Raw genomic sequence first — 12,359 nt, forward strand, 5'->3', positions numbered from 1 at the left:
AAAGAAAAAAAAAAAAAGTCCTAACACCCAGGCCCCACCAGAGAGTACCAGAGTCTGACTCAGGTGGTCTGGGATGGGCCCTTGGGTCTTAGTATTTTTAAAAAGTTTCCCAGATGATTCTAATTTTCAGCCAGTGTTGTGAAATCACTGATTTAGATCAGGAATTAGCAAATGTTTTCCACAGAGGGCCAGTTAGTAAATACTGTAGGCCTTGTGAGCCACATAAAGTCAGCCACATATTCTTTCAAGCATTTTTAAAATGTAAACAACCAAGCCCCATGTTGGGTGTGGTGCCTACTTAAAAACAAATAAATAAAATCAAAATGTAAAAGCCATTCTTAGCGTCTAAGCATTACAGAAACAAGCCGTTGGCTGGACTCACCCATAGGCCATTCTGCCAACCCCAGTTTAGACTGTGCACATTCTGGACTACGGCCTGGACAAGGCACCATGAGACAAGGTATGGCCAAGAAGAGCCAGCAAGCTGCTGCCAAGAAGGTCTGCAGTGAACTCACAGGTCTCACTCCAGCCCTCTAACTGGCACCCAAATTGTTCTGGTTTGAGTAGGTGGGAGGGCTTTGGACTCACAATAAAAAACTCCCAAGACACGTTATAAACCAGCCAGTTTATTATTTTGTAGTAAGATGGATAACTTTTACCATGCAGACTGATGTACCTATGTCAGCATGAATGGTGCATGTTCCTCCTAGAGGCAGTTACATGGAAAACCAACTTACTATCAAGTTACTTGGCAAGTATGGAATCCAAACAAGGGGAGGCTAATCTTAAAACCTATACCTCCCTCATCCATGAAGCTAGGGCACACTTTCCCAGCTCAGGAACAGTCCCAGCCTCCAGAGTTTGCTGTTGCCTCTTCCCTTCCCATCTTGCTCTGGCCAAACACTGTCATCTCCTACAGCTTTATGATCAGCCAACTTGGCCTCAGAGTCGTATTTCTGCTCACTGGTTTTTACTGTTACTTCCACTGACAGTTAAGGTTCTGAAAGGGGCACATCAATTGCTCCCTCGTTCCAACTACAAAACACAACAATCTTGTTGGGATGCTCTCCCAATCCCACCCTACTTGAGTTTTACCCCCTAATATGCTTTTATAAAGGTTCTTCCCATTTCCATCAGCACACACACAGGTTACCTATAAATTTGCCTGACTAATGTAATCTAATTCCTACTGAGAATTGAAATTTTTAATTATAGTTTTTATTCTTTCACCTTCTTGATCAGTGATTTCCAACCACATAGGAGTTAATGAAACTAATTCTGTGTCACCACTGTTACTAAAACAGAAATACCAAGTGATATATACTTTTCATATTGTTATTTTGTTCTCTAAAATGTAAAAAACAAGGAAATGCAGTCCTCAATTTAGTACTATTAAGGGTCATCAAAAAAAGTCTTTGAACAATAGAAAAGTTTATGTTTTCAAATTAAAAAACTAAACACGTATTGCAAACATTAGATGTTAAAATTACAGAAAACAAAATATTTAGACTAACCGCATGGCATTCACACTACACCAGAATTTTGCCTGTAACAAAAGTAAATTTTATCCCAAAAAGTAGTTAAGTCCATGCTCGCTGAAAACATCAGTCCTAAACCCCATGAATGAGGATAAACTACACAGTGCATGCTTAGCAAACACATACATTTACCACTCTTAACTGCCCCTTCCCAAAGCTGTGAGGGGTAGGACGGATGAAATGTGCACAACAGGCAGAATTCTCCAATTATAAAAACTCATAATGTGACCTTTACTACGTCTTCGGCAATAGCTAAGATTTTATCTGTGGGAACCCACTTGTGAAATCACAACAAAAATCAATAGGAAATGATTTAATATAAAATATACAAATTTCTTAGTATGAGGACTTTCACAGAACAGGAAGAGGGAATGACAACTTAAATTTTTCTTTTTCTTAAAAAAGAACACGCCCCTTATGTTGTCCTTGCTACTCAACACTCAAAAACAAATCTGTACAAAACTACGAACACAGAAAAGGACGAGAGAGGATGTTACAAAGCAAAGTCTTCGGACCTATTCTAAACTGCTGTCCTCACCAAGACCCTTCCTTAATAGAGTGAGGGTCTCCCAGGTCCACTGGGGAAAGTAAGTGGTCTTGGATCATCACCCCGGCTTCACCACAGATGGCCCCAGGTCACTCACTGTCAAATTTAATGGAATTGACCTGGACAGAGATGGAGCCTCCCCGGTAGCTGCCCCGCTTCTTCTTGGTTTTCTCATGCCGGAACGATTTGCCTTTGGTGAACTTCAGAACCTGATTGGCGCGCTCCCCCCAGTCTCCAGCTGCACCCCGCTGGTAAGCAGAGAGAAGTGGTTAATACACAGAAGAACAACATCAAGGCCCTGTTACTTTCTTCTCCCTGCTCAAGGCAACCTGAACCAAAAAGCTGCCCTCTCTTCCATCCATCCCCCTTAAGAATGACAAACACCCTCTCCCCTCACCTTGGCATCAAAGGAATTGTCTGCCACTCGAGAATCTACCTCAATTTCCTCCTCCCTGATCCTTCGGAATGGGGATGATGCCCTTTTTTCTCCCTAGAGAAGAATGAAGTAAGAAATAAGTTAAAGACGGAGTGGCCATTCAACAGAAAAGCCCTCCTTAGCTACACATGTGCACGAGTGCCAGGCCAGGCAGAGAGTTGTCAAGATGATCCCAGATTTTTTTTCTACTGTTATTTTTTTTTTTTTGAAGATTGATTGATTGAGGGGGGCAGAGAGAATGGAGTGAGGGGCAGAGGGAGAGACAATCCAAGCAGACTCCGCGCTGAGCACAGAGCCCTACTCAGGGCTCAATCTCGCGACCCTGAGATCACAACCTGAGAGGAAATCAGGAGTCGGACGCTTAACCAACTGAGCCACCCAGGTGCCCCTTTCTACTCTTTAAAGGCTGGCTCCTGAGAAGAAAATAAGATAACTTACTTTCTTCCTTTTTGGAAATGTGTTGGGGGTCTGGGGCTTTATCTTCTTGGCTTGAGGAGTCTCTGTCTCCTTGGCAGCCTCACTCTGCTTCCGCTTCTTTCCTGAACCTACGAAACAAAAAGCCAGACTCAGGAGACCAGTTTCATGTTCCTCCTCCCGGGTTCCCACACCCAGGGCATGCAACTGGAAACCTAATCGTGGGCCTCCTCTCCCTACCCCATCCCCCAAGTGTATATCCCACCCATATTTGGGGGGACAAACTAAGGAGACAGATTCTTTGGATACAGACCTGGCTTAGAAACTGCCACTGCTGCCTTTTTCTTTTCTTCTTCTTCCTCATCGCTATCCCTGTCTGCTTTTCCATTCTGGGTAGTCAGTGCAGAGGTCCCATTGGTCTTGAGGGCTTGTCGCTTTACAGTGCCCTTGCCCTTAGGCTTCTCCTCCTCTTCTTCCTCACTGGAATCATCAGAGGAAGAACTGCTGCTGCTCTCGGCCTTTGCTTTCTTTGTGGAAGCTGCCTTGGAAGAAGTTACAACTCCTGCTGCCTTCTGTGGCTTCTTTTTACCTGGAGATTTTGACATTTTCTCTTCCTTTTCTTCCTCACTGCTAGAGCTATCTGAATCAGAGCTGCTGTCTCCACCACCCTGGGAGGCCTGTTTGGCAGGCAAAGATGGAGCTGCTTTGGCGGCTGCCTTGGACTTGGGGGTGACCACAGTCTTCTTCGTCTTTTCCTCTTCACTAGAACTGCTCTCCTCCTCGCTGGAGCTGCTATCAGCCTTTCTGGTGAGAGGCTTCTGGCCACTACCTGCAGGCTGCTTGGGAGCTGTGGCTGGTTTAGCTGCAGGTTGCTTGGGAGTGGCAACCGGCCTACTTGGTAGATTCTTGGTGGTACCGGCTGGCTTGGAAGGAGCTTCATCCTCAGAACTGTCAGAGTCTAGAGAGAGAGCAAAGAATACATAGAAATCAGAATGAAGAGAGCCCCTGGAACTCCCAATGCCCTGAGGGCCTCCATAGGGAGACGGAGAGAGAGAATCTTAACCCAATGCGGGGCTCAATCCCAGGACCCTAAGATCATGACCTGAGCTGAAGGCAGAAGCTCAACCAACGGAGCCACCCAGGTGCCCCTGAATGAGCAATTTTAATACCAGTCCCCAGAGCAAGCTAGTCCCCAGCCTGGTCTCTTGGGAACAGAAATAGTACCTGGTTTGGCTGAGCCTTTAGTCTGAGCTTTAGCTGCCTCCATATGCCTCACCTGAGTTGTCTGAAGAGCTGTCTGCCGCTTTCTTTGCTGGAACTGGTTTACTGGTTGCTTTAGAGATGACTGCCTTAGCTGGGGGTTTCTTTTCTTCCTCAGAACTTGAATCTGGAGAGAACCTATGGCATTAGGCTGGGACCAGAGTCCCAACCCAACCAAAAGCAATAAAAAGGAGGCTGCAAAGACCCACACAGAAACTTAAGCACTGTCTTGCTTCAGTGAAAAACAAAAGGCATAGAGGCATTTTTGTCTTTTATATTCCTCATCTACTCCCCAGACCCATTCTCCACGGTTGGGGACTCACCAGACTCATCGCTGCTGTCCTCACTGCTCTCCACAGGCTGTTTCTTCTCTGCAGCTTTCTTGGGAGCCTGGGTTCCCAGGGACTTCTTGGATAGGGCAGCAGAAGGCGGAGGGACTGAGCTATAGGGACCTGTTTAAAAAAACAAAAACAAAAACAAGTGTCAGGGCACCTGGGTTCCTCAATCAGTTAAGCGTCTACCTTCGGCTCAGGTCATGATCCCAGGGGCCTGGGAAGCCTGCTTCTCCCTCTCCCTCTGCTGCTGCCCCGTTTGTGCACACGTGCTCGCTCTCTCTCTCTCTGAAATAAATGAAATAAATAAAAATCTTAAAAAAAAAAAAAAAGACAAGTGTTGTGGTGGGGCTCCATGCTCAGCAGGGAGTCTGCTTGGGATTCTCTCCCTTTCCCTCTGCCCCTCCCCCTGCCCCCACCACGCGTGCGTGCTTGCTCGTGCTCTCTAAAAAACGAATAAATCTTAAAAAAAAAAAAAACAACAAACCTCACCTGGCATTTTCTTCATAGGTTTTTTCTGCTCTTCCTCCTCCTCCTCCTCCTCCTCACTGGAGGAGTCCTCACTACTGGAACTCTTTTGGGGAGGGGCAGCTGTGGCTTTCACTGGGGCCTTGGCCACAACTTGCTTTTTAGGTACAGTCTGCATCATACAGAAAATTCGTTACCACAGGAAAAAGCTGCTCCAACTAATCTTGCCAGGAAATGGAGACACCCTCACCAACCCCAACCGGGTCCCCTGGTAGAAGTTATGGCCCAAACCTTCTTAGCTATGGCCGCCGCCGCCTCCGAGTCCTCGCCGCTGCTGCTGCTCTTGCGGCCGGCCACCTCACCGTTGGCTAGCTTCGATGCCAGCCGAGCTGGGGTACCTAGGAAGGGAAAAATCCGGTAAGAAGCATCAAGGCCTTAATGGGCCACGGAAACCTGTTAGCTCAGAACTTAGGAGTCTATCAATTCTCTTGCCTTTACGGCAGGCATGAGGGACTGCCACGGCTGACTATCAAAAGAGGACTTTCCTGACCAATTTCAAGCAGAAAACTATCTTTTTTTTTTTTTTTTTTTTTAAGATTTTATTTATTTATTCATGAGAGACAGAGAGAGAGGCAGAGGGAGAAGCAGGCTCCCAAGGAGCAGAGAGCCCGATGCGGTACTCGATCCCAGGACCCTGGGATCATGACCTGAGCCGAAGGCAGATGCTTAACCATCTGAGCCACCCAGGCGCCCAAGCAGAAAACTATCTTTAACAAATGATACGATGTAGTGGCGCCGGGGTGGTTCAACCCATTAAGTGTCCGACTCTTGATTTCGGCTCGGGTCATGATCTCAGGGTCATGGTATCAAGGCCTGTGTCAGGCTCTGGGCTCAGAGGGGAGTCTGTTTGTCCCTCTCACTCTGCTCCTCCCCCAGCTCATGTGTAAGCTCTCTCTCTCTCTCAAATAAATAAAATCTTTAAAAAGAAAATAAAAAAGATATGATGTAAATAATTCAGACGTGCTCTATGAAATCTTTCACTCCAACTTCCATTCAGAGAAACTCCTATAAATCATAACCTGTCGGGCGCCTGGGTGGCTCAGTTGGTTAAGCGACTGCCTTCGGCTCAGGTCATGATCCTGGAGTCCCGGGATCGAGTCCCGCATCGGGCTCCCTGCTCAGCAGGGAGTCTGCTTCTCCCTCTGACCCTCCCCCCTCTCATGCTCTCTCTCTCTGTCTCATTCTCTCTCTCAAATAAATAAATAAAATCTTTAAAAAAAAAAATAAATAAATCATAACCTGTCATCACAAGAATATTACAGAAAAGAGTTTAAATTCTCACATGTCCTATGGAGTGAATACAGAGGAGAAATGATGGCAATGAAAAGCACAAAGGAGGGCACCTGGGTGGCTCAGTCAGTTAAGCATCTGCCTTTGGCTCAGGTCATGATCCCGGAGTCCCGGGATCGAGTCCCACATCGGACTCCCTGCTCAGCAGGGAGTCTTCTTCTCCTTCTGACCCTCCCCCATCTTGTGCTCTCTGTCTCACTCTCTCAAATAAATAAACCTTAAAAAAAAAAAAAGCACAAAGGATAGATGTATAAGCGATCATAACAGAATGGCATTTGTGGGAATGTAAATCATCTATGAAATGAACAAGAAGGGCAAATGGATACCTTTTTTTTTTTTTTAAAGATTTATTTATTTTAGGGGCGCCTGGGAGGCTCAGTCAGTTAAGCGTCTGCTTTTGGCTCAGGTCATGACCAGGCATCCTGGGATCGAGCCCCGCATTACACTGGGCTCCCTGCTCAGCGGGGAGCCTGCTTCTCCCTCTCCTCCCCGCTCTTGTTCTCTCTCCCTATCTGTCTCTCTCTCTCAAATAAATAAAATCTTTAAGAGAAGATAAATTAAAAAAAAAAAAGATTAACTTATTTGAGAGAGAGAGAGACAGAGCACACAAGACTGGGGGGAGGAGGTGGGGGAGACAGATTCCTCAAGCAGACTCTCTACTGAATGCAGCCCAACATGGGGCTCAATCCCACGACCCTGGGATCAGGACCCAAGCTGAAATCAAGAGTCGGACACCCAACCAACTGAACCATCCAGGTGCCTCTGGATACCATTTTAAAAACACATTTTTCCTCACTGCAGACTGTTTCTCCAGTTACTAACCCCAATAAAAAGCCTCTTTAAGGGGGGGTTGGGGGGGGAGGAGACACTAATCAATACTTCTAGCTCAACAACCAGTGCCATTTCACCCCTGTGCTGAATGAACAATTTTTTTGAGAGAGAGAGCGCACATGCACGAGCATGCACACACGGAATGGGGAACGGCAAAGGGAGACGGAGAGAGAGAATCTTAACCCAATGCGGGGCTCAATCCCAGGACCCTAAGATCATGACCTGAGCTGAAGGCAGAAGCTCAACCGACTGAGCCACCCAGGTGCCCCTGAATGAGCAATTTTAATACCAGTCCCCAGAGCAAGCTAGTCCCCAGCCTGGTCCCTTGGGAACAGAAATAGTACCTGGTTTGGCTGAGCCTTTAGTCTGAGCTTTAGCTGCCACAGGTGTTGTCTTTGGCTTCTGGTTCTTTGGTGACTCATCTTCTGAGCTTGAGTCTGAATCGGAATCAGAGCTCTCGGCCTTCTTAGGAGGAGCTTTGACTGCCTTGGATTGGGGCTTAACTACCTTCTGTAAGGAAACACACAATGAGGAGAATCAACAAGAGGTTCTGGGTACCCAAACGGCATCCTAAGGTGGAAACCATGGTAGACTTTTATTTAGAAGCTAATGGAGCAGTAAGAGCAAAAGAAAGCTGAGCAAGACAACATTTGAGGAAGCCTGGCTGACTTAGTTGGTAGAACATGCAACTCTTGATCTCGGGGTCAGGAGTTCAAGCACTATGTGCGACACAGAGTGTACTTAAAAAAAAGAAGAAAAAAAGATAGCTTCTGGAAAGGGCACCAAATTCTTCATGAGAAACAAAAATATTGGGGTGCCTGGCTGGCTCAGTTGGTAGAGCATGCAACTTGATCTTGGGGTTATGAGTTTGAGTCCCACACTGGGTATAGAGATTACTTAAAAATAGTTCAAAAATCTTAAGGAGGAAGGAAGGAAAAAAGAAAAGAAAAGAAAGAAAGAAAAAGAACAGGGAAAGAAGGGATGGGAAGACAAGGGAAGAAGGTAGAAAGGGAGGGAGGGAGGAAGAAAGAGAACTCCTGGGTGGCTCAGTCACTTAAACGTCTACCTTCAGCTCAGCTCATGATCTCAGGGTCCTGGGATTAAGCCCCAAGCGAGGCTCCCTGCTCAGTGGAGAATCTGCTTCTCCCTCTCCCTCTTCCCCCTGCCCCCAGCACCGCCTGGGAAAGAAAATGGGTTCCTAGGATTCAGGGTATAACTTCACCCTCACGTATCCTTTCCAAACTTCATACATCTATTTTCTCCTCCATGATTACCTGTTATATATGTTTTATATATTTAAAGATTCATTTTATTTTAGAGAGAGAGGGCGCATGCACACTCACACATGGTTGGGAGTGGTGGGAGGGGCAGAGGGAGAGGGAGGCAGAGAAGCAGACCCCTTGCTGAGCAGAGTCCAATGGGGGCTAGATCCCAGGACCCTTAGATCATGACCTGAGCCAAAACCAAGAGTAGGAGGCTTAACCAACTGAGCCACCCAGGCGCCCCTTATTTATTTATTTTTTAAGTAATCTCTATACCCAACATGGGGCTCAAACTTATAACCCTAAAATCAAGAGTCCCATGCTTTACTGACTGAGCCAACCAGGCACCCCCACAGCCACCTGTTATATACCCACCGCCATCCCTTGGTTCCAAGCTACAAGCCACGACTTTAGGTTTCTTCTTTCTAATCCCTTAAACAACCTCTTTCCTTCCTCAAGTTGCAAACCTGAACAGGCTTTTTCTTCTTGTCATTGTCCTCCTCATCATCACTGGATTCTTCACTGCTGCTGCTCTCTGATGCTATGGCTGCAACCTTTCCAGGATGCTGAGGCAAACTGGCCCGCTTGGCAGGTACAACTGAACAAAACCACAGACCCCAGTGAGAATCAGCCATGTGGTACAGGCAGGCTACAAATTCCTTTCTGGGAACCACTAACCCCAATTCCCTGTCCAGCATTACCAGCTTTCTTAGCTGGAGGTCCTTGGGCTTTTTCCTCCTCACTGCTGTCCTCACTGCTGTCACTGGATGAAGTCTTCTTCTTAGCCTTCTTAGTCACTGGTCCATTTGCCTGTAACTTCCGCTTCGGGGCCTTGGTGGACCTGCTGAGATAGATGAGGCTAACTTTTGGGGGATCAGGACCTTCCCACACCAGGGAACACAGCCCAACTCCTTGGGGGAAAAACAGTCACAGTGGTACAGGGAAGACTTACTTGAGCCAGAAGCTGTAGATGTCCAAGAGAGAAGAGGCGTTGGCGTCCTGTTGGGTCTATAGGAGAAAAAAATAGTAAGAAAATTTTATCCTGGTTGTTCTAGGGGGAAACCAGATTTTATTTTATTCTCTCTTTAAAAATGACCTGCTTGGGGTGCCTGGTGACTCAACCAGTTAAGTGTCTGCCTTCAGTTCAGGTCATGATCTCAGGTCCTGGGATGGAGTTCGGTATCAGGCTCCCTGCTCAGCAGGGAGTCTGCTTCTCCCTCTCCCCCCTGCTCGTGCTACTTGCTCTCTCTTTTTCAAATAAATAAACAATATCTTTAAAAAGTGACCTCTTTTATACCTACTATATTTCATGTAATTGTTACATCTTTGTGAGACTTCTCCTACTTGAAAAATAACCTATTTATGTACTTCCCAATTTTTGACATCAAAAACTTGGGTTACTCCTACAGTTTCTGTCACCATCTATCCCTAGTCAATCCTATTTATCAAAGCCTTTTAAAAAATCTTCTTTCCCAGGGTGCCTGGGTGGCTCAGTCGGTTAAGCATCTGCCTTCGGCTCAGCTCATGATCCTAGGGTCCTGGAATCCAGCTCAGTGACAGGCTCACTGCTCAGCAAGGAGTCTACATCTCTCTCTCTGCACCTGCCCACCTCGTGCTCACGCGTGCGCACTCTCTAATAAAAATTTTAAAAAATCTTAAAAAAAAAATGTGCTTTCTCTTTACTCTAGCAATGCACTGTCGAGGAATTTATCCTTACCTGTGAAACAAGGACACAAACATTAACGGAAGAGGCTGTTTCCTGAAATGTGGTTCATAATACCAAATCATAGGAATCCAGCCTCCAATACTGGTTAAAAAGCTAAGTTATATACTCAGTACAAAATTACATTCAGCTATTAATTACACTGATATAGATTATTTGATGCAAAAAAAAATTGCAAAGCATTACAGTACCAACAAGAGTATAGGCTCAGAGTTAGAAGTGTGCAGATGTGAAACTCACCTCTGCCTGTTATTACTGTGTGACCCTGAGCAAATTACTTAATCTTTCTGAGATTGTTTACTTCTCTATAACATGGAGATAATACTTAATACATCTTATTAAGTTGTTGAGAGAATTAGAGATAAGGCATATAGAGGACTTAGCATCTGGAAACACCATCTGGCCCTTAGTAAGTCTTCCAGAAAGATTAGTTTTTGTTATATAAAAAAATCCTGATTCTGGGGCGCCTGGGTGGCTCAGTTGGTTAAGCGACTGCCTTCAGCTCAGGTCAGGATCCTGGAGTCCCAGGATCGAGTCCCACATCGGGCTCCCTGCTCGGCAGGGAGTCTGCTTCTCCCTCTGACCCTCCCCCCTCTCATGCTCTCTCTCTCTCTCTCTCTCTCAAATAAATAAATAATCTTTAAAAAAAAAAAAATCCTGATTCTGAAAGGCCCAATTCCATCCAGCCCATTGTGAAAATACTTTTTGCAGTCTCCCTAATGGTCAATTCAAAAAACAGTTCCAATATGAAAGCAGTTGTAGGAGATCACACAGCAGGCTGTCCCAGCTTAAGGGAAGTCCTTTCTGAAGCTGATTTGATTCTGTCCTTGTGCAGCCTGATTCTGCCAAAGAATAAACTTATCTTCTTAGTCAAAGGCTAAGAAGACTGTCAAAGACTATACTCTACCCTCTCTCAAGATGTTTTCCCATGCATCATATTTTTTTTTTTTCTTAAAGATTTTACCTAGTCATTTGACAGAGAAAGCGAGCAAGCCCAAGCAGGGGGAGGGACACAGGGAGAAGCAGGCTTCCCACTGAGCAGAGACCAACGTGGGGCTTGATCCCAGGACCGTGAGATCATGACCTGAACAAAGCAGACGCTTAACAGACTGAGCCACCCAGGTGCCCCATGATTGCTTTTCTTTAGGGAGATTCCAAACCTTTCACATCCCTAGTCCACTTTTTACATGTGTTTGGAACATCCTAGATTACCATAACTATGATAACAGCTTTCACTCACTGATGCTTCCTAAGCACGAGGCACTGGAATTGCCACTTCATATTTATCATGTTACTGAAATTCACAAAAATCTGATGAAGTGGATGATGGCATCTCCCTTAGGAATAGAAACAAACTCAGAGAGGTTCAGCAAGATGTTCAGATTATACATTTTAAGAAAACAGAGCCTGGTCCCAAATCTAGATGTGTTTGATTCCAGAAGTCAAAGATCCAAGCCCACTGCTTGGCAGGGCTATGATGTTCAATTTTGCTTTGATACACCTAAAAGCAGAACCATGTCTCTACTCTCTTTCACTTTCTTCTTTATTAACGAAAATCCCATCCCTCATTTCTAAAGCAATTTTATATTTGAGTCCGGGGTAAATTCGACTGAGAGTTAAGGTCGTCACGCTTTGCATCAGCCAATGTAAAACCCAAGAAGGAACCAAGAGCCTCCAACGCCTCCGGTGGGACACCACGCTCCCTCCTCCACGCCGCACTCCGCCAGCCACGTGACCTGGGCCACGAGGATCCCACGCTGCCGTCGCTGCACCGCTCAACAGAAAAAAGCAACAAGACTCAATGCTATCTAGTGAGACTTCATGGGAGACCAGGTGCCGGGACTCCAGGCTCTCGGGTCACCGCCGAGAGCTCGGCACAAAGGCTGGATTGGCGGACCCTACAGACCTCGGTATCCGGAAACCTAAACATGTCAGGGCCCGAAGACCTGTGGTCATCCCACCCCAGCCCTTGTCCCAAGGCCGCACTCACAGCGCCTGTTGCCTTGGCGAATTTATTGGCCACCTCCGAGAGCTGATTATCGCGCAGAAAGCCGAGCACGAGGGGATACAGGTCGCTGGGAACCACGCGGCGCAAGCCGGCGTCCGCCATCCTCCGGGCAATACGCGTCACTACCGTTGCCGACGCTCAAGACTCAGGAACTCGGGAACCAGGAGGGGTGAGGGCGGAACCATTGTGA

General features: G+C 46.4%; 1 protein-coding gene across 2 annotated transcripts; it reads right to left on the bottom strand.

Moving 5' to 3' along the window:
* Nucleotides 1–606: 606 nt before the first annotated feature.
* On the bottom strand, nucleotides 607–12,359 carry NOLC1 (nucleolar and coiled-body phosphoprotein 1). Of its 2 annotated transcripts, none has more exons than XM_036086501.2 (13): nucleotides 12,152–12,359; nucleotides 9,391–9,446; nucleotides 9,140–9,279; nucleotides 8,906–9,036; nucleotides 7,521–7,686; nucleotides 5,287–5,393; nucleotides 5,020–5,167; nucleotides 4,519–4,647; nucleotides 4,212–4,322; nucleotides 3,249–3,893; nucleotides 2,960–3,066; nucleotides 2,483–2,575; nucleotides 607–2,333 (listed from the first exon to the last, which is right to left on the bottom strand). In XM_036086501.2, exons 1-13 carry the CDS (start codon nucleotides 12,269–12,271, stop codon nucleotides 2,175–2,177), a joined length of 2,112 nt encoding a protein of 703 aa, XP_035942394.1. In that variant the 5' UTR covers nucleotides 12,272–12,359; the 3' UTR covers nucleotides 607–2,174. The 2 variants fall into 2 exon arrangements, with proteins under 2 accessions (XP_035942394.1, XP_035942388.1); XM_036086495.2 differs by having other exon boundaries at nucleotides 9,140–9,282.

This window comes from Halichoerus grypus, chromosome 7, assembly GCF_964656455.1.
Source record: "Halichoerus grypus chromosome 7, mHalGry1.hap1.1, whole genome shotgun sequence".
NCBI classification, from domain to species: domain Eukaryota; kingdom Metazoa; phylum Chordata; class Mammalia; order Carnivora; family Phocidae; genus Halichoerus; species Halichoerus grypus.

Bases quoted from the DNA above. Each gene is read 5' to 3' on its own strand.
- NOLC1 (XM_036086495.2), bottom strand. From the start codon at position 12,271: ATGGCGGACGCCGGCTTGCGCCGCGTGGTTCCCAGCGACCTGTATCCC. The intron at 9,447-12,151 runs GTGAGTGCGGCC...TTTCTCCTATAG, and splicing joins TCGCCAAGGCAACAGGCGCT to ACCCAACAGGACGCCAACGC. The intron at 5,394-7,520 runs GTACTATTTCTG...TTCCCTTCCTAG, and splicing joins TAAAGGCTCAGCCAAACCAG to GTACCCCAGCTCGGCTGGCA.